Raw genomic sequence first — 23,139 nt, forward strand, 5'->3', positions numbered from 1 at the left:
TCAAAAAAAAAAAAAAAAAAAAAAAAACAATACAATTAAAATGGAAGGACCTTGAAATAAAGAAATTTTACCCCATGACCTCAGACTATATTATATATAATATCATGAAAATATTGCTGACTCAATGCATTTAGAAAACATCTAGGACAGCACTATCCAATAGAAATATAATGTGAGCCGTAAACACAATGTTGAATTTTCTACAAACCTCCAAAAACAAAAAGAAATAGGTAAATTAATGTTAATAATATAACTTACGTAACTCAGTTCATTCAACATGTTTTCATTTCAACATGTGATCAATGAAAGAAAAAACATTTGAAATCTGGTGTATATTTTATATTCCTAGAACAACTCAATCCAGGCTAGTCACATTTCAGGTGCTCAGTAACCTCCAGTAGCCACTGGTTTGGCAGGCAGGTGTAGATGTAACAGGTAAGACAGTATCACTCCCTCACTTTTCATTCTGTTTCAGCTACCTGGGTCGGAGGAGGGTATATCAATGGCACAGCTGAAGCAGTTTATGTACCAGGTTATGGCCTAGCTTGGGCTCAGGCACCAATTGGATATTCTCTTAGTCTGATTTTAGGTAAGTGAAAGTGCAAATCTCAGTGACTCACTCAGTAAAGCATACAGAACAAGAGTGTAATAACAAGTGGAATAACAAGTCAAACACTGTAAATAACCATTGTAAAAAAACAATGTTCCCTGAGATCTTTAAGGAGCCATTACCAGAAATTGGTAAGTAGCAGAACACTAATGCTTAGATTATTTGATCTCTTGGTTATGGAATATATTTTAAAAATCCTTTGATCTTGTGGCTATCAGCACAGTGAATTTCTTAATGTAATCATGTTTTATTTCTTTCAAAACAAGTATGGATATATCATTACAAATGAATCAACTTGAAATGTACCTGTATTTCTTTTAGCAAGTCAAATGAATAAGAGGTCAAAAGTATTATATAACAGAAGGTACCTCATTTTGGGGGCACTCAGAAGGCTTTTATTGAATCTGTGATTATTCAAAACCTCTAAATGCTCTGTTGAGTGATAGCTATGCATTGAGGCATTTAAGTGAGGCAATGTGCTGGTTCATGTTTTTCAATTCACATGCCTCAATGAGATCCACTTGTCTTTGGACACATACAATGGTAAGTGTACTAAATAATTTACATTAGATTGCCAAACCTAATATTTAGAGTAGGTTGGTACTGTGTGCACATTATATTTCAGACTGGTTCCTCAATCCATACAGGTGTTCTGAAAAATGCATTTCCCCTGAGAAATGGCAGCATGTAAAAGACTATTATATTACATTTTTTTATTTCCTCCTAAACACTTGCTTAATTTTTAGGTGGCCTGTTCTTTGCAAAACCTATGCGTTCAAAGGGGTATGTGACCATGTTAGACCCGTTTCAGCAAATCTATGGAAAACGCATGGGCGGACTCCTGTTTATACCTGCACTGATGGGAGAAATGTTCTGGGCTGCAGCAATTTTCTCTGCTTTGGGTAAGACCCAACTAAGTTGTTCTAGCTGCATCTCCGCAGTTAACTAAACATCAATCAGATACACAACCTTACTTTCTTCAGCCTTGGCTTCTGAAGACATTTTTATTAAAACCATATACTGAACTGTATTTATATTCATAAAAGCTTAATGGAAATTTTATGTTTATTTGCAATATGGTGGCAGAGGTTAAATAAAACCTCAACTACACTTTTTATACTTGAATTGCCTCTTTAGACCAATAATCATGAATTATTATGATCAATTTGCTTTTATGAGTCATATATGATTTTGAACAAAGTATAATGAATTAAGCATAGCTAAAAAGTGCAGTTTACTTAAAAGAAATGTTTAAAACAAGAATTCATAAGCCAGGGGTTAGTGAAAATACTAACATATATTTTTGATGTTGAATAAATTTAAATAAATGACTTATATCTTCATTTCTTCCAATAAGTGTTCTTTCTGCAAACTGAGAACTTTTTATCTCCCATTGTTTTCCCTCTAATAACTGCCATGTTAATTGGCATAAACACAAATATAAAACTTAGATAGTTTAGATAACTCCCAAGACAACAGCGTTGCATGTTATTCTAAAAGCAGTAATATTTTCAGAGATGTTGGCTTTTTAAATAAAATATCTAATTAAAAAATATATAAAACAAAGTCAGTTCCAGCAGTAGAGAACATTCCTGGAGAAGTGAGATATCACTAACCCTCTGCTGATAGAATAGGTAAATAATGTAAGTCACACGGCAAAACTACAAACTTGAAATATTTCAATAAATTGATATTATAAAGCTCAATGTTATGGTTTAGTAGTGGAAGAAAATAAGTATGGTAGAGTGTAACAAGAATTTCCCCTTCAGTTTAAATGTCTTCTCAATAATTTCTATGAGAAAATTTGCCCATGCCTTAGCATCTCCTCAGCTCCAATCTACCCTTAGAGACACAGGCTTAGATGTACCACATGGGGCCAGTTGAGAATGTTGGACCTGACTGAGGCTGTTGAGGAAGCTGGGAGAAGGAAGCTCCCCATAAAGGCGCGCACTGCCCCGCCTTCAGCACATCCAATTTCATCCTGCAGGTTAGTCAGGATTTTTTTGATTCCCAACTAGAAAACAGAGTGACTGTTGCGGAAACAAGAGTATTTGATCGTTATAAAATACAGTAAGAACTAGGTGGAAAATGCTGCACTTCCCTGGTGCTGGATAATAATACTCCACACCCACTGCTGCTCTTATGTTCTAATGATACTACCTGTAAAACTACACCTCGCTTTCCACCTGACTCTCATTAGCTGAGCTGCAATGGGGGGCTTATCTGCCATTGTTTTCAACACCAAAAAATTTTAATTTTAAGAACAAATTACCTGCTGAGGTATCAAAAAAGTGGGCTGAGTATATAACAAAATACAAAACGCTCACTCATTGAATAAAGATCAACTAATATAATAGAGTCCTGAAAAAGAATAGAATTAATAAGCTAATGTTTCTAAAGTATTTTGGAAATATATAGTAACGAAACTGTGAACTTTGTTATAATTAGTTTTGTATATATGTGTGTCTATGTTTGTGCCTGTATTACAATATACAGTCAGGTTAAGGATGTAGATGCATTCTGAAAGATGCATCAGTAGGCAGTTTTGATGTTGTGTGAACACAGAGTGTACTTACACAAACCCAGCTGGTAGTGTCTGCTGCACACACAGGCTATATGGTATAGCCTATTGCTCTTTGGCTACAAACCTGTGCAACATGTTACTGCACTGAATACTATAGGCAATTGTAATGCAATAGCTACAACGTCACTAAGCAATAGGACTCTTTCAGCTTCAATATGATTTTATGAAAATTTGTCTATTTGTGGTTCATCATTGATGGTAACATTATTATGTAATGCATGATTACATATATAAAATATGTTACTGTCTGTATCTTTCTACACACTCACATGCACACATATATCAAACAACATATGTAAAAACATTGCTGCAATTGCTTGAACTCTTTGGGGCAGAGAGAGAGAGTGCGTGAGTGTGTGTGTGTGTGAAGTTACTTACTGGGTACTATGTACATTATATGGGTAATGAAAGCACTGAAAGTCTAAACTTCACCACTGTGTAGTATACCCAGGTAACATCATTGCAACTGTAATCTTTAAATTTACACAAATAAAAAGTAATAGTTGGACTTAATTAAAATTTAGTGTTTATTGCAAATAATTTGATCTATTCAAGAATGTATAAGATCTATTACCACCTTAGTGTGAATGTGTATACTTCACCATTGAAACATAGGAGAATCTTAAACTATTTTCTTGGTAGAAATTGACATCTTACAACTTTTTAAAGAAATGTGTATTTATACTCCTAACAGCTCAAGTTCAGTGGATTTTCATAATTTTGCGGTATATTTATTTTATAGCTTCATGAGTAGACTAATATTTACTAGCATACCTCAAAGTATCACTTTGTTTTACTTACTGCAATTGATTTAATTATTCAGAAAATATTTTAGAGAAACTTTTATCTAATTTTAATAGTGATAATGGAGAGGTGATTGACGTCTCTAATATCTCTGAGTTACAGTTAATTGACAGCATCTACTAGGACCCCAAATCTTTGAGATTTTAGTCAGGTAATCTTTATTTTATAATTGAACTTTTCATAATTCATGGCATATAGCTTAGAAGTGTTATTAAAGTGGAGAACTACACACACACAAAAAGAACAACAAACAGTTGCAAGTTTAGATTCAAAGTAAATGATCTCAGGAAAAAAATTACTTTTCAAATATCTATGAAACAACTCAGTCAATTATCTAAAGTCACTCATCTATACTTGATCTCTCTTCCTTGTCTTCTTTCTCCAACTTCTTACTAGATTTTTCTTTTTAATGGATCTTTACTCCAGAAAATAATTTTATTTTATCACCACAGCAAAAGCATTGAAAAATATTTTTTACTGATATTTTGAATCAACACATCTTATATTGAGATAATGTAGTTTCATCTCCAGTGAGTTGTATATACTACAGCATGCCGACTGAGGAATGGGGGTAGCATGTAAGACAACTCAGCTGGCTGCAACTGATGATACGTAAAACCACAGATCTATTTCATGTATGCATTTAATAATGTAACATGTAAACTGTATAGTTTTGAGAACAATAGGGAAAGGGCTAGTAAAACAACAAGTGAATTATGAACTGTCAGTCCAAGAACCAGAGTGGCCCAAACTCGTCATACCTCAATACATTCAGTGGAAATATAAGGACCAACAAACACAATAAACAATGTTATAAGAAGAAACATAAATTTGATTTCTAAGAGAAGTTTAAATTTTTGATGATGAAAATTACTTAAAAAAATATGACATTCAAATCTTAGGCTCTTCAGTATGTTGGTATCCTAGGGACAGGACTGGTATATTCTACCAATTAAATAAACTAAGAGTGATCTGTCACAAATTAAAGAGGGAGAGAGTGATTAATAACATTTGCCAATTTGATAATTTGTTCCTACAAATTTTTCTCAATTCTCTGCTGCCTTAACCATTTGTTAGCTATCAAAATCTAGCAGGGGGCAGAGTAAATGCAAAATAGCAAATGAAAGTTAATTGTAAAATGTGGAAATGGATGATCTTGTTTCTCAGAAAGCCTCGTGTTTTTCATAGATGTGACTAATGTATTTCATATACAGTTATGTGCCATGTAATGACATTTGTTGATGATGGACTGCATATGACAGTGGTCCCATAAAATTATAATACCCTATTTTTACTGTTACTTTCTCTATGTTTAGATATTCAAATAATTGCCATCATGTTACAGTTGCCTACAGTGTTCAGTACAGTAACAAGCTGTACGAATTTGTAGCCTAGGATCTATAGCCTAGGTGTGTGGTAGGTTACACCATCAAGATTTGTGAGTGAGTATACATTGTGAAGTTGCACAACAATGAAATCACCTAACGACACGTTTCTCAGAGCCCATCCCTATTGTTAAAGCAACACATGGCTGTATTTGATTGAGTCAGAGTTCCAGATAGTGAAATTATTTTGAGTTCTCGTAATGTAATTAAATTTCTCAGTAATTCAGGGTCTTCCATAAGCATACCATGGATCTGTGTGTCCTCCACATAAATAAGTTAGCAAACCACTCATTTCAGAAAGCAAAAGTGTGTGTCTCACTGAATTTATTAAGATATAAAAATTTCTTTTTTTTTTTTTTTTTGAGACAGAGTCTCGCTCTGTCGCCCAGGCTGGAGTGCAGTGGCGCAATCTCGGCTCACTGCAAGCTCTGCCTCCCGGGTTTACGCCATTCTCCTGCCTCAGCCTCCCGAGTAGCTGGGACTACAGGCGCCCGCCACCTCGCCCGGCTAGTTTTTTGTATTTTTTAGTAGAGACGGGGTTTCACCGTGTAGGCCAGGATGGTCTCAATCTCCTGACCTCGTGATCCGCCCGTCTCGGCCTCCCAAAGTGCTGGGATTACAGGCTTGAGCCACCGCGCCCGGCCAAGATATACAAATTTCAATAGAAAAATTAACTTTAGGTGTTATCATCCACTACATTTCATATGACAGAGAGACAAATGCTGTTTATCACTGAACTTTCACTGTGTCCTTATACAAAGAGCAGAATCTGTCTGGGCACCATGACCACAGCACTCTCTTGTTTGTTTCAGGAGCCACCATCAGTGTGATCATCGACGTGGATGTGAACGTTTCTGTCATCATCTCTGCACTCGTTGCCACTCTGTACACCCTGGTGGGAGGGCTCTATTCTGTGGCCTACACCGATGTCGTCCAGCTCTTTTGCATTTTTGTGGGGCTGGTAAGTGGGAGCACCCAAGATTCTCCTCCTTTTTTCTGTAAAAGACAATGTATTTCATACTAACTCATTAAAAATTAGTAGAAATCTTATTTTCCCTCATGAGTAATACACACTAAATCACATATTATATGAAATTTCAAATTTCTCCATAAATTAATTAGATGAAAAACTAGTCATTTTGATAAAATTTGACAGAAAAGTGCTCTACGTTGAATTGTTGGAAAGGTCTAGGTCTTCCTTTCCTTCATGCCTAGATTTGATGGAAACTTATGCATGATCTCCTTTGAGTATTTAAGACAATCCATTTTCCTCGGCAGAGATAACAAAATTCAAACCTTAGTGGCAACCTATACAAGTCTCCTTTTATGTTAGTTGGTGAATTCTAAGAATGCTCATAAGACATAGAAATGATCCCATTGGAAAACTGTGCATTTCAAATATTAATCATCACTATTTGTGGTCTAAAAACAGAGACAATTCATAATTATATAAGGCACCAGAAAGATTTATTATCTATTGTTTTTATTATAATTATGAGACATGAGTATTGTTAGCACTATATTAAAAACACTTGTGTGTGTCTGAACACATTTTAGTCAATGTTGAAGAAATGTGAACAGTACAGTTATGCATATAATATTCAGTACCTAAGATGTAGCAAAAGAAGTATAGAAACTGGTGTGTCCATGCTGGGCTAGGGTTATCATAGGTTCACATACATTATCTCATCCTACACATATATTATCCCAGTTGTAGATTCTGTAGCGGCAATGCCCTCCTGCAAAGCCCAGGGACAGAGCAAGCTAACACTAGAGATCATGATTCATTTTCCCAAGGATGGTTAGCACTCTTGATTCTCCTCATCTTTATTTATTAAGATAAATAAATAACAATGTAAAGCATTTCATTATATTTTACTTTTGACACGAGACTCTTAGAAATTAAAAATGAAGAAGTAATCTCATGCTCTTCTCTCCGTTTCATAAACATTCCAGCATCTCTAATAATGTCCTAGAGGAAAAATTTTAAAAAACGGACTACAATTAGATGTACAGTTTATGAATTTACATGTGCCAGCAAAGATTATAATATTTTCTTTTTCTCCTTAGACATTTTGCATTTCGTGGAATTTCATCCATTCATATTGTAATCGAATATGAGAATATTTAATTTGCTCAAGGACTCCCACTATTTGTATTTAGATTACCAAAATTAAGTGGACTGTATTGAAATTCTGATTTTTCCTTAGCATCAACGTAAACTTCCAGAAATAAAATAGGGAACATAGAAATAAATCTCTCTTCAGAATGTCAGGAGCCAGGTTGTTTTGGCAACGACAACTCTCATAACTGATGTACTAGGTATTCTAAGAAACACAACCCAAGGGAATGAACCTATTATTGATGATATATGTGATTTCTCATTGCTTTGTATGAGACTAGAACTTAAAACCCATGAGTGCATAAATCAAGTATACAAGTGTAAAGATGACAGTGCAAAGATGTTAGAATATTTTTTCTGCCACAAAATGTAGCCAAATTGATAAGGAATGAAGTTTTGTTGGTTACTAGTTAAGGCCCTATTGAAGTAGCTGAATAAAAGACTAAATAATGTTGTTTTCCAAACTTTAATGGCTGTATGAGCATACATAATGAATCAACTTACCCCTTAAACCATCTTTTTTCAAATTCTCTAGTATTATTGATTTTATCATCACCCTCGGAGCTCCAAAATTGTAAACTTGAGGATTTTCTGTTCATTTTCCCTCTCCCTGACCTCTCTCTCCGACCTCTCTCTCCTTCTGGTAATGTAAGGGTTGTTGACTCGCTCTTCATAATCCTTTTTAGTACTGGTATTTCTTCATTCCCAATGTCACTGCTGTACTTCAGGCCTTCATCTAGGTGGAATTGAAATCACCTGTCACTGTCCCTGACTCTTCCTTTTTGCTAAACTCACTATTCATGTCTATGTTATTAAACTTCAGAATAAATTCCACTGAAATCTTTTTAAGACTTAAAAGATTTTTTTCTAGCTTCCAGTTGCCTGCAAAAACAAAATACAAATCCTGTAACTTGCAGTGTGGGTTTTCTCCACACATCCATCTTTATCTCTCCTATTTCCCCAAACTACTCCCATGTCAGCAAAACCCATTCCCAACAGATGTGGGTGCACACACATACACACAAACAAACACACACCATATATTCTTCTATTCTTTGCCTTGCTCCATCTAAACATCTCTTCCTTCAATTCTTTATTACTCTACCTGTTATTATCGGGCCCGTCTTTGAAGGCTTATATGTCACCCATATATTTCTCAATCACATATTTTCTTATTACTTTAATGAAAGGATATCTTTCCCTTAATGAATGGATATCTTTCCTTAATTCACAGAAAACATAAAAGAGTGTGTGTGTGTGTGTGTATACACACACACACACACACACTCTTTTATATGGATATATATTTCAAATGTAATTTTTAAAATATTTTATTTTATTTATTATTATTATTTGTAGAGACCAGGTCTCACCATATATCCCAGGTTGATCTTGAACTCCTGGACTCAAGCAATCCTCCCACATTGGCCACCCAAAGTACTAGGATTATAGGCATAAGCCATTGTGCCTGACTATTTTTTTTTTCTTTTTTGAGACAGGATCTGGCTCTGTCACCTAGGCTGGAGTGCAGTGGCTCAGCTACTGCTTACTGCAGCCTCTGTCTGTCAGACTCATGCAATCCTCCCACCTCAGCCTCCCGAGTAGCTGGGACTACAGGTGTACACCACCACATCTGGCAGATTTTTGCATTTTTTGTAGAGATGGGGTTTCACCAAGTTGCCCAGTCTGGTCTAGAACTCCTGAGCTCAAGCAATCTGCCCACCTTAGGCCTCCCAAAGTGCTGGGATTATAGGCCTGAGCCACAGTGCCCGGCACCCATTTATTTTTTTTTTTGAAATACAATTTTTTTTTATTTAGATGGAGTCTTGCTCTGTTGCCCAGGCTGGAGTGCTATGTCCAATCTTGGCTCACTGCAACCTCTGCCTCCAAGGTTCAAGCAATTCTCCTGCCTCACCCTCCTAAGAAGCTGAGAAATACAATTTTTTATTAGAACTCAAGTTTGTGTTATCCAACATTTAACAGAAGAGGAAAACAAAAACAATCCACATCTCTCCCCTCCTCCCACCACACAAACAAGGGGATATATATCTCAATAGCTACCTATCTATGTACATATATGTGTGTGTGTGTGTGTGTGTGTGTGTGTGTGGACAGACAGACACAGACAGAGACAGACAATAGATAGGCAGGCAGATAGATACATAGATAGATAGATTGATCGACAGATATTCCAAATCTAATATTTTCTTCCTAGAGATTTTGTGTTGCTGCTGCTATAGTTTGTATGACATGGTATAATCAAGCATAGAAATAGTCAAAGTGCTATTTTAATTTATCTAAATCAGTATTTTATGGTGCCCAACGGAAAACAGAGAACATGATTTCCGGTCCTTCTCTGTCTGAACTGGAGGAACTACTGAGCTGTGCAGTGTGTGAGGTGTATAAATCTTGCATATATCAGACAGTTGAAAATCATGGCCTAGGGCTCCAGTGTCACTTTCTGTTGCAGTGGATCAGCGTCCCCTTTGCATTGACACATCCTGCAGTCGCAGACATCGGGTTCACTGCTGTGCATGCCAAATACCAAAAGCCGTGGCTGGGAACTGTTGACTCATCTGAAGTCTACTCGTGGCTTGATAGTTTTCTGTTGTTGGTAAGTATTGCCTTTACCTGAGGAATGTGATCTAATTGTTCCTAAAATCAAATTTATTTTCACGATTTTCATATTCATAGTAAAAAAATGTGCTTGTGGGCTCATGGCCATTTCTGAATTGAGGACTCTCTACTGGGAGGGTGGAGCCAGGGCCGGACTGTCGTGGCTGACAGTGTCAGGGTGGAGAACAAATGAGGCCCTAAGGGGACAGCGTGAGGTGTTCTGTGTGGTGTGTCCTCATTTCCGTTGTGATGTAAGTCAAGGAATAACATGCCCTACCCCTAGAACTTTCCCCAACCTAAAGGCAAAACCTCATAAAAGCTTTATTTTGTGTTTTGAATGAAGGCATGAAACCCAACTCATGGAGTAAGTCTCTCATTCACTCTTGAATTACAGAGTAAAAGAATGACTAGTGCTACAGGCCCTAAGTGAGGCGGGTTGGAAAAGTACATGTCACTCAGGAAAGATGCCAAGAGAGAGGCCCTCAGGAGCCAGAGGAAGTTTGAAAACAGGCAGAACTTTGGGGCAAAGGTGCAGGCACTTTGAGGAGAGCATGGAAGAGATAACGGTCAATCCCATTGAGGCAAGAGGGAACAACCAGAAGAACTGACCAGATTTTATGACTGTGCTAATTAGAGGAGTTAGGCCTGAAAATAACACACTGTATTTGATTTCAACATAAGAAATCGATGATGGTGGAGTGTGGTGGCTCAGCCGGGTAATCTCAGCCCTTTGGGAGTTTGAGATGGAAGGCTCATTTTGAGGCCAGGAGTTTGAGAACAGCTTAGACAACATAACAGGGCCCCATCTCTACAAAAATAATCTTTTTTAAAAAAGAAATAGATTACTTTTTCTATTAAACTTAAAGGTGAATTGGTTATTTTTGTTTTCTCTGTAGAAGGTTGGCAATATTGTACGACTTTGTGAGCATGGCACGTGGCTGAATTTTAGCATTATCTCAACATTCAAAGTGATTGTGTCTTTTCCAGTAAAAATGTTTCTAGTAAGGGGCAGGAAAATATGGGGAAAATATATATTTCCAGTAGTGCACTGGAGGACTTCTTTGCCTAAGGATTGTTGAGAAATCTGTTGGCTCTCATTTTTCTGGAATGGCTTAAAATTATGAACTGGAGTAAGACTAAATATGTATATGTAACTATACCTGCATAGTAGATGTGCTTATGGTTATATCATAGAGATGACGAGACTTAGAACAGTTAAGCAATTTGTCAATAATCACACCATTGTCTGAGTTAGAGATTGATACAGAATATTAAGAACTCAAAGTCCTTTCCCCTACACCACGCTTTAGTCTTCAGACTATTCATCTTTAAAATAAGACATTGTATAAAGTGATTGCTAAATTTCTTCCAGCTCTACAAAATTATATGACTTAGTCGTATTCATGATTCAAATTGTAAGACCAGTTAAAATAGTACATGTTGAATAAATGAATGAACTACAGAAATCAGCCTTGAAATCGTTGCACCAATGGTCTTGATCTTCCAGTTGTCTCTCCTACATCCCCTACATGAAGATGACTTGTCAAGTCCTGCTAATGATACTGTCAGTGTATCTCCCAGTCACACTTGGAACCTGCCCACTGTCCCCATGTTTGCTCTCTATTAGGTAGACTGCATTCCTTACCTGGTCTAGTATGATAACCCCCACTAGTCTCCCTGATGGCAGCCTGCCCACCTGTTACTCCCCTATGCCCACTTTCCATATTGCTAACTACTTTAGTCATTTTGGGCTGTTGTTACAATTTACCATAGACTGGGTGATATATAAACAGAAGAATATAATTTTTATAATTCTGGAGGCTGGAAATCTGAGACCAGGGTACCAGCATGATTAGGTTCTAAAGATGGCAGTATTCCAGGTTGCAAACTGTCCACTTCTCGTTGTGCCCTCACATGGTCAAAAGAGGGTGAGAGAGCTCTCTGGCCTCTTCTTAAAAGGGTCCTAATCCCATAATGAGGGCTCCACCCTCAAGACCTGATTATCCCCCAAAGGCTCCACCTCTAAATATCATCACATTGGGATTAGAGTTTCAACATATGAATTTTAGGAGGACAAACATTCAGTCCATTGCATTATGAGAGCTTCTGTTTGTAGATGAAGTCAGGCTTCACCCTACTTCAAAACTCCTGATGATCTAAATGTCCAGGGTGATGAATATGTAATTCATGATGTATCAATCCATTCAAGTCATTGACATGCAAGATGTTAATGATATACTGATAAAACAGGTCACAAAATGAAAGGAAATGGTTTTGGAAGAATATAGACTTGAGGAATGGGGTTATGAATTTTAGAATTTTTCCCTTTAATTACTTTTGAACATATATGGCTTTTATAAGAAGGAGACTGTTATGGTATCTATGTAACAGACACTCTGCTTAGCTCAGGTGAGACCATGATAAGACAGACGTCCCCAGAACCCAGAGCCCAGTGAGACAGACAGGCAGTTAATGAAACCTCGATACACTGTGCTATGGCAAGCTCATTTATCAATTCATTCATTCGTTCATGTGTCCAATATTTATGGAATATTGACTTTATGCCAGGAAGAGAAGTAACAGTAATCTAGCCAAAAGTATGTTTCCAGCTTCTCCTGCAACCACTCCCTCACTCACTGACCTCTCATCATACCAAATACCCAGTGGTCTCAGCTGCCTGGTTGCTGTCGTTATTTTCTTTTTTCCTATTAGTTTCTCTCTCAGGTACTCTCTTCTCCCTCCATCTCCACCTCTGGAAATGCTCTCAAAGCCTATGGACAATCTGCACTTCATTTCTGCATGTTTTCCTGTTAACATGCAGCTACCCTTTCTCTCTTTTTACCACCTCTTTCTCATCGCAAATAATGGTTTATCATTTTAATTCCCATACAGACCTCTTTATATCATGCAACAAATTGTATTATAGTGTAAACATTTTTGATTATATATGCTCAATAAGAAATTTAAGCACATCCCAATAGAGATATGTATATCTATCAGTTGCTTATGTATTCTGTACTAATGTATGATGTAAATCATTTAATAAAAGCAACCATACAGTATTTAGGTACAAAGTAAAATGAATATACATAGAAGTATTTTATTTGATGCCAGCTGTATTGCCTTGAGCACTCTGCAATACTCACTTTGGAAAACACCACATACATTGACTCTCCCAGTAGAAAGTAAGTTCCAGGGAAAGAACCATGCCTTATTCATGTTTGTGCTTTTACAGCCATTAAATTGCCTGGCGCATGATTGGAGTGTATAAATATTTTTGGGTTGCATTGATTCAGGTTAAATGTCATACTTCCAAAATCTTAATTATTTTTTGAGAATATTTTATGATGGTTGGAACCACCAGATGATAACAAATTGAAGGCCCCTAGGGTAGTTTAAATGCAGTTCAAAATACGTAAATAAATGAAAAGAAATAATTGCTCTATGTAATTATAGAGAAAAAGAACTTCAGGAAGTTCTGCATGATTGAAAGTTGATGATACATTGTCTTAGTTCAGTTGGGTGACAAAGCATCATAAACGGAGTGGCTTATAAACAACACAGGTTTATTTTTCAGTTTTTCACATGGTTGGGAAGTCCAAGATCAAGGTGCCAGCAGATTCACTGCCCGGTGAGGATTCGCATCCTCATAGAAGGTACCTTCTTGCTGCCTCCTCACATGGTGGAAGGGAAAAAACTCATTTGGCTCTCTTTTATAAGGAATCCACCCTCATGGGTTAATCATCTCCCAAAGTTGCCAACTTGATCAAAATTTACCATCACCTTGGTGATCAGAATTTCATTGTATGAATTTAGGGGGAACATAGACATCAGATCATAGCAAACATAATGATACTAATTGATGTTTGTGACTACATGCCACTTTTAAAAATACTTCTAAGTTCTACTTATGACTATTAAATGTGATTGTAATAAATCTCTTTTAAAAAAATAGAATAGATGTTTGCCTCCAGTTCACTCTCCATCCTTGTGTTTTCCACACAGATGCTGGGTGGAATCCCATGGCAAGCGTACTTCCAGAGGGTTCTCTCTTCATCCTCGGCCACCTATGCTCAAGTGCTGTCCTTCCTGGCAGCTTTCGGGTGCCTGGTAATGGCTGTCCCAGCCATACTCATTGGGGCCATTGGAGCATCAACAGGTAAATCTCTTGTAGCTTCATCACATGTGCCAGTTAGTTTACAATCCCCATCCAGACACCCTTCTGTCCCACTTCCCTCTTACCTCCACATGGTGAATTCTTTCTCATCACATTTATGTTTATAAATTTGTTATAGCATTCAGTAAATTGTGTTATAGTTCAGCGGTCTCCAATTTTTTGCTTTTATTTTATTTTATTTATTTATTTATTTATTTTTAGTAGAGACGGGGTTTCATCACGTTGGTCAGGCTGGTCTCAAACTCCTGACCTCAAGTGATCCACCTGCCTCGGCCTCCCAAAGTGCTGGGATTACAGGTGTGAGCTGCTGCACCCAGCCTCCAATTGTTTTGATTGCTCACTCCACTACGAAACACTGGCGAGCACACCCTCCTCCCAGTTTTGGTATATTTATCGATTGTTTATATGCACTCCTGTCAGCAGTGTATCTCAACCAAGGTGCCTGCTGACATCAGCTGGGGAATGGTGGGGGGATCTTTTAAAAATACAGATATCTGGCCTACTTCACAGGAATTTCATTTTAATAACTGAAGATAGAGACAAGCACTAGTGTTCTTTTAAAACCCCTAGGTGAGTTGAGAGCCAGAGTTGAGAGTCACAGGCTTAGAGAAGTTTACCTGTCATCCTCATGACCTCCCTAAAGATCACATTGAACTTGAGATTTCTGCTTCACATCTTTATTAGATTTTAGTTAGGAGTTTTCTTTCTTGAAGAAAGCAATGAATAAGTGTTTAGGTCAAGACGAACTAAGAAACAAAGTCACTTAGAGAATCACTTACTGAAAAACAGTTTTGAAAAAAGAGCATTATGAAATGTTTATCTCCCTGTTAGTCTCTATGTGGAACATGTTCAAAAGCTCACCTTTAATTTAATTAAATGTATTAATTACTCCTGACTATTATGTTCCTGTGTGGTAACTTTTAAGAGCACTCAATGAAAATACATCATGTTAATTCAAATTTGAAGGCATCTTCTAGGTAGAGGTAATAAAATAGATTAAAGCTCACCTTTTGCCCTGTTGTATTTTGTAAAGGTGATCCAGGGTGATGTTCCTACGGCAACTTTGACTTTCAGTTACTAGAGTCTTTTATTGGATTGTTTAACTTTTAGGAGAGCAGTCCTGGTTCATAGTGTAGATTCTCCATTCCAGTTGTTCGTCCAGGAGACAAACACTTCAAAAGATGTAAAGATGACTGACAAAGGTGGTAGGTAGTGTTTGTCTTTGAAAAAAGATAGTATTTCTCTCACAAGCAGAAAACATATATGAACATGTGTGTGTGTGTGTGTGTGTTTATTGTAGGAACACAGGCTAACAGAAACAGCATTAAGCCTATTTTTTCTTGGATTAGATACACATTCTTGTTTGTTATTTCTCATATGCTTACATGATGTTATTGTAACATCTCAGTTAAGGCCACAAAGTTGCCTGCATGTAAGCAGGTTTTGGAGACAATTGTAGTAGAAAATGAGGGAAGAAAAAAAATGGTAGGATCCAAAAAGAACAATTCTTATTTGGTCCAATGATCATAATATTAAAGAAGTTCAGCAAATAAAAAGCCAACTATGCTAATGTACATTTAAGGATTCCATAGTTTTTCAACACATGCTACAACTAACCAGTAAAGAAGCTATGTATTCAAAGATAAATCTGTGTTTCAAGTCTTCTTACCCTACCACAACCAAAACTTCCTGAAAATTTCAGCCACATGACTATACTTTTTATTCAATAAAAAGGGACTGTTCTTAATCTAGTGAAATTCTATGCAAGGTAGAAATAGTTGAAAATTAATGCTGAGGCAGCTTCAAAACCAAGTTTTTGTACAGAGAGATGATGGCTGAGAATAGGCCTACTGTTGTCTTTTTTCATTTACATATGAATAACTGAGCCTTAAAGAAGAAACAGTGAGTGTCCCACCACATTTCCAAGTGGTCGAAGGAATACTCTAGAATTATGTTTATAAGCATTTGTTTTCTATGATTCTATGCAATGTAACACCATCACTGCAGGAAGGAAATATATTTCTTACTACCAGTGTCTGTGCAGGCATTGTGAATAACCCTAATTGTAACCAATACCCTTTAGAAGTCAGGAGATATAAGACATTTGCACTTGACCAGCACATGGACTTCACACCTAAGCAGACTAATGTACATGATTCTGAGTTTATTTCAAAACAACCTAGTAAATAGGATGACCCCAGATGGATAAAAAACATTTGGCTCTTTGGTTGTTGTAACGGTTGTTGATTCTGTTCAACAGACTGGAACCAGACTGCATATGGGCTTCCAGATCCCAAGACTACAGAAGAAGCAGACATGATTTTACCAATTGTTCTGCAGTATCTCTGCCCTGTGTATATTTCTTTCTTTGGTCTTGGTGCAGTTTCTGCTGCTGTTATGTCATCAGCAGACTCTTCCATCTTGTCAGCAAGTTCCATGTTTGCACGGAACATCTACCAGCTTTCCTTCAGACAAAATGTAAGAACAGTTTCCTTCAACCTGTCGTTTACTAGCATTGCTCTTGCTGCTGCTGATATTGTATTTGTTGTATATACTTTATTATATATTTATTAGTATTCTACATTAAATCTGACTGTACTTTGATTAAGCATATGAGATTAAATAACAAATTATACCTATACTGAATGGATGCTATCAATACATGTTATTATTCATGTCAATACTAAAGGGAACAAATCAATATAATTATTTCCCAAGAGCTACAGTCACAGGGCTATCATTTAACCTTCTTGTCTTTCTGATGAAAGAGTAACGAAACTTAAACTATCTACCAAAACATTTAGTATAATTAAATTCTCTACGACACTGGAGAATCTTGGTGGAAGCAGGGCATGGTAAGTTGTTTGACACGTATTTTTGTAACCTCTGAACTGTTTTATACTTGCACTCCCTAGTCCACCTTTGCTAGAAGATATCCTCTCAATTTGATTTTCTTTATTGAATCAAAGTGGCTGCAAAACAGCATGCTTCTTGCTTGATTAAAGCTTTGCCTCTCTCTAGGTTTTAGTTAACAAAACAATCCCGGTGTTTTTGCTTTTGCCTTGTTTTGTTTTGATTTGATTTGATTTTTAAAAATTTAACCAAAGGAACTCCTTGGACAAGGCATTTTCTTCTTTGTTTTTAATTTTTCTTTATGTTCTGGGATACTTGTGCAAAACGTGCAGGTTTGTTTCATAAATATACGTGTGCCATGTGGTTTGCTGCACCTATTGACCTATCCTCTTAAGTTCCTTGCACCACCCCCCTCCACCCCCGAACAGGCCCTGGTGTGTGGTGTTCCCTCCCTGTGTCCATGTGTTTTCATTGTTCAACTCCCACTTATGAGTGAGAACATGCGGTGCTTGGTTTTCTGTTCCTGTGCTAGTTTGCTGAAGATGATGGCTTCCACCTTCATCCATGTCCCTGCAAAGGAGTGATCTGACTCCTTTTTATGGTCACATAGTATTCTATGGTGTACATATGCCACATTTTCTTTATCCAGATCACTGAGGGGCATTTGGGTTGGTTCCATGACTTTGCTATTGTAAATAGTGCTGCAATAAACATAGGTGTGCCTGTCTTTTTTTTTCTTTTTTTTTTTTTGAGACAGAGTCTCGCTCTGTCGCCCAGACTGGAGTGCAGTGGTTCCATCTCGGCTCACTGCAAGCTCCACCTCCTGGGTTCACGCCATTCTCCTGCTTCAGCCTCCCGAGTAGCTGGGACTACAGGCGCCCGCCATCACGCCCGGCTAATGTTTTGTATTTTTTAGTAGAGACGCGGTTTCGCCATGTTAGCCAGGATGGTCTTGCTCTCCTGACCTCGTGATCTGCTCGCCTCAGCCTCCCAAAGTGCTGGGATTACAGGCGTGAGCCAACGCGCCCGTCCATATGTGTCTTTTCAAGAGCACCAGAAGGTGGTTAGCTTTAAGGATCTACAAAGAGATAAAGTAGAGATGGCCTATGATCTGTCAATGCCACATAAGAACTGTCCCCTAATATATAAACTGAGGAAATCCTCCCTTGCTTTATTATACCTCTCTGACACCATGTTAGCTCATCCTGCCTTTCCCCCTGTGCATTCAGGAAAAGGCCTAGGTGGCCTATGTGTCATGCATCTGGTACACAGAAACCCCTCCCAAAGGTCCACCCAGGAAGTCACCTTAATTGTTTGCTTTGGGTGCTGTAGCTGTATTGTTTTCCCATAGATTGAGCCATTTGAACCAGGGGAATTCTTTAGAACAGTTTTGAAGCAAAAAATGTGTCTCATTCTTGACCTACATGAGTCAAGACACTGTGCAGGCCGGGCGCGGTGGCTCAAGCCTGTAATCCCAGCACTTTGGGAGGCCGAGACGGGCGGATCACAAGGTCAGGAGATCGAGACTATCCTGGCTAAGATGGTGAAACCCCGTCTCTACTAAAAAATACAAAAAACTAGCCGGGTGAGGTGGCGGGCGCCTGTAGTCCCAGCTACACGGGAGGCTGAGGCAGGAGAATGGCGTGAACCCGGGAGGCGGAGCTTGCAGTGAGCTGAGATCCGGCCACTGCACTCCAGCCCGGGCGACAGACCGAGACTCCGTCTCAAAAAAAAAAAAAAAAAAAAGACACTGTGCAAAAAGCTGACACTGTGGCAATTTCTTTCTTACAGGCTTCGGACAAAGAAATCGTTTGGGTCATGCGAATCACAGTATTTGTGTTTGGAGCATCTGCAACAGCCATGGCCTTGCTAACGAAGACTGTGTATGGGCTCTGGTACCTCAGTTCTGACCTTGTTTACATCGTCATCTTCCCCCAGCTGCTTTGTGTACTCTTTGTTAAGGGAACCAACACCTATGGGGCTGTGGCAGGTTATGTTTCTGGCCTCTTCCTGAGAATAACTGGAGGGGAGCCATACCTCTATCTTCAGCCCTTGATCTTCTACCCTGGCTATTACCCTGATGATAATGGTATATACAATCAGAAATTCCCATTTAAAACACTTGCCATGGTTACTTCATTCTTAACCAACATTTGCATCTCCTATCTAGCCAAATATCTATTTGAAAGTGGAAGCTTGCCACCTAAATTAGATGTATTTGATGCTGTTGTTGCAAGACACAGTGAAGAAAACATGGACAAGACAATTCTTGTCAAAAATGAAAATATTAAATTAGATGAACTTGCACTTGTGAAGCCGCGACAGAGCATGACCCTCAGCTCAACTTTCACCAATAAAGAGGCCTTCCTTGATGTTGATTCCAGTCCAGAAGGGTCTGGGACTGAAGATAATTTACAGTGACCCCATCTAAATAAAATACTGCTTTAGCAAACAGAACACTATAATAGGGTAGTTTTGGAGAGATGATTTGCAGCATACAAAAATATATTTAAAATATAAACAATGTTCAGGCAGGTAAAAATTCATATAAAGTGCAGTTGCACAAATACAAGCCAAGCTAGAAGGAAGCACCTATGAAAGCAACAACTTTCTTTCTCATCCATAGTAATATTGATTTTGATGCTAGATAGTTTTGCTAGGTATAAAAAATAAAGTTCCACTGAGAGAACAAAGGGCCAAATAGAGCATTTATATTTGCTACGAAAAAGGGAAGTAGATGCGAAAGAGACTAAAAAAAGGAAATTGGATAGTTTTGATACAAACTTTGTTTGCTAATGCACTGATGAGTCTAGTTTCATTATAGCACTGAAGCTATGAGAATAACTTCAGTCACTCCCTTGAATGGTGCAATGAATTAACCAGCTGATTTTTCTTAGTGTGATGATTAACTCCTTCTTTCATGTTCTGAGCTATAACATTTGCTGAATGTGCAATCTGTTATTCTTTTATTAATGGCATGTAATATGAACATGAGCAAAGCAAACACAAAAAAAATTATGTACTGGCATTTATTTATGTGCAAGGTGATAGGAAAATAGAATCCATCTTCGTAGAAGAGCACTGGGTTAATTTGTGTGTTTCCATAGCTACTGTATGCATAAACAAGAGTACCCGAAGGATTATTAAGCAACCTTAAAGCAATAAGTTAATTAAGCAGAAAGTAATAGGAGGAACAGTACATTTTTATCTTTATCTCAAGTATATGAAGTTTTGCTCCATGATAAAATAAATATATCTAAATTAATATGTAAGTTAATATTGGAAGTGAAATTGGGCCTTATGTAAGGAGAGGTAGCTACACAGCATCAGTTATGGTTAACGAGAGGCACACTGCTAAATTTACATATATTTCATTGCATGATTATTATGGGAAGCCCTCACAACATCTCATGATAGTAGTAAAATGAGAAAAAAACAAACTACTAATTTTTAGATATTCATTAATAGGAAAGATTTAGTGTTAAGGGATCTACTCTTTGGCACTTTTTCACATAAGCCAGTCTTAGAGACTAGACAAATTACTACTACAAAAAGTACATAGTGAATTTTAAAATGTAGAAGAAAGCAGAAAATAAAATAAGTCCTAAAGTGAAGAAGCCATCCATTTTAACATTTGATGTCTAGATAACATTCATGAGATTGGTCATTAAATACTGTTTTGCTCCTTTTCTGCTGTTACACATACACACTCATACACACACGTGTGTGTGAGTGTGTGTGTAATGATTTGTGTCCATTTCAAGTGTTTTCACACCAGTCACACGTTATAGAAATAACTACAGCCATGTCTACAAAAGCAAAGTGGAGTGATGAGCTGAAAAGTGATCAGGGAATCTGATCCCATAAAGAAAGTCAGTCTGAATTGTTGAAACTAAAGCACTTTTTTTTTCAAAAATACTTCTTTTTTGCAAATCATGAACAAAATGAAGTTAACTTAGTGTTTAACATTAAGAATAAAAGTTGTATCTTGACCCTAGAATTCCTTTTATGAGGTTTAATTGTAATTGTCTCAAAGCATCAGATAATACATCTTTATCATTAAACATGAATTCAATGTCTAGGATAATTTTTAAAAGGGGAAATTAAATAATTTTATATGTATCATATTTTCAGTGCTTTATCAAAATTTGATGGTGAATATTACATTGCATTCAAAATCTTCACTGAATATCATATATATCTAAATGAAAAGAGAATTACTTTTCTTCATCTATTTTCTCAGAATCTATTCAGTACCCTATGGAGTACATGGAAGGAGTATATTTTTGGAGCCAGTAAGTATGGGAGTCCATGATTCTCAGGTATTGATTGAAAAAAGAGAAAGGGGCAAGAAATTCATTAAAGAAAAAACCACAGATATTAACACATTTGACACATAAAAGTAATTAATTGCTGGAGACTACAATTCCTGGCAAGCACCATTATTCCAGATGCACCATGCTCCCCAGCATGCTACCTGAATGGTGGCTTTTATCCATCCTGTCACCCTGAGCATCTGTCTCAACCTGCTGAGGCACAGGCTTCCACCATGTTCATCAGGAAACACCTCACTCATACTGTCATATAATGCAACAGGGAGGCATCGTCTCTTTACAGGTCTCTTTACATTGTACCATTCCATTAGGCAACAATTGTCCCAACAACCACACTTAAATTCAGTGGGGAAAAAAAGGTTAACATTAAAAATTTCTTCCATGTAATTCAATTTCTCACAATAGACGAAAACAGGGGGAAAATATTTGCCCTGTTCAAAATGCTAAAACTAGATAACTTAAATAATTTAAGCCAATAAATAATATTATATTGTATTTAACCCATTATTCCTCACCTACCTTCAAGGTAGGTATATAGAAGACTAGTTTGTTATTAATCCGCAAATGTGCTAAATGTTAGCAAGATGATTTTTAAATACAAAAAAGGTTTAAAATCGCAAGGAAGGAAACAATGGTCACAAGGTCTTGTCTTAAGCACATTTGTGCATAAATTTCCACCCAATTTCCAAGACAGTTGTATCACAAAGCTGTGAAATGTGCAAGAGTATACTTTTTACCCATCATTTGCTTTGTTTTGACAGAATGAGTAATGCAGACATTTATGTGTTCTTCCAGCTTCAATCAGTAGACCTGATTTTCAACATCTGCCCTCAAATGAAAATAAAATAAACAAAACATTTAGACACTGGCTATATTAACCTTGGAAGGCAATACCTGTGGATTAAACATTAGAAGAAAACATATATTTTATTTTCATACTTTTGATATGATTGTAACATATTTCTCGAGTAATTTAAATGCTTCTTTTTCCCACACATATTCAACTCAGCAAGCCTGTAGCTGCACTGCAATATCAACAACTAGTTGTTTCAAACACTCAGCATCAAAATACAACTCCATTGCTACATTTACAAGGAATGAATTTTATGTGAATATGAAATGAGTATAAGCTTAAAATAAGTGAATCTAATATAATGGCGATTCCTCTTTTTACTTGAAAATAATAAATTAACATTATATTTTAAACATAAATTATGATTTCTTTTTCTGTTTTAGCTTTCATGTAAATTTACACTGGTATAATATATAATTTATTGTAAGTTTGCTACTTCATAGACAGATGCATATAATGGTTCCAGAACGTATATTTTTGTCTGTCAAAATATTATATAAAATTATGCCTAAAATAAGTAGATTTGCAACTGTGTAAATGTTTAAGTGTAATGGCAATGTATTAAATTGTGCTGGTCAATTTAGGATATCATTGTCTAAATCTGGCTTTTGGGGGCCCTCTCTGAAACTAAATATATATGGTGCCTCAAGACAATTATGCAATGAAATCAAAATAAACCATCTCATTACTGGAGGATAGGTAAATGCCACGTGGAAATGCTGCACCTCATGTAAGTCTTGGGGCAATATATATCATAGCTCAAAAACAAATGTAAATTGTTTTTCTTGGAAAAGACATTCT

General features: G+C 37.0%; 1 protein-coding gene across 4 annotated transcripts in view; it reads left to right on the forward strand.

The window, feature by feature from the left end:
• SLC5A7 (solute carrier family 5 (sodium/choline cotransporter), member 7) overlaps positions 1-22,909 on the forward strand; it is a 28,230-nt gene extending 5,321 nt beyond the window's left edge. For 2 of the 4 annotated variants that reach the window (XM_011952686.1, XM_011952687.1), the window contains 7 exons: positions 476-589; positions 1,357-1,512; positions 6,196-6,344; positions 9,976-10,119; positions 14,127-14,280; positions 16,559-16,776; positions 18,943-22,909. In XM_011952686.1, the coding sequence (XP_011808076.1) occupies positions 476-589; positions 1,357-1,512; positions 6,196-6,344; positions 9,976-10,119; positions 14,127-14,280; positions 16,559-16,776; positions 18,943-19,572 (1,565 nt within the window). In that variant the 3' untranslated portion in view covers positions 19,573-22,909. The remainder of the gene's footprint in view (positions 1-475; positions 590-1,356; positions 1,513-6,195; positions 6,345-9,975; positions 10,120-14,126; positions 14,281-16,558; positions 16,777-18,942) is intronic. The other 2 variants (XM_011952688.1, XM_011952685.1) reach the window with 2 other exon arrangements.
• The last annotated feature ends 230 nt before the right edge of the window (positions 22,910-23,139 follow it).

This window comes from Colobus angolensis, unplaced genomic scaffold (genome assembly GCF_000951035.1).
Source record: "Colobus angolensis palliatus isolate OR3802 unplaced genomic scaffold, Cang.pa_1.0 Scaffold344, whole genome shotgun sequence".
Lineage (NCBI taxonomy): Eukaryota > Metazoa > Chordata > Mammalia > Primates > Cercopithecidae > Colobus > Colobus angolensis.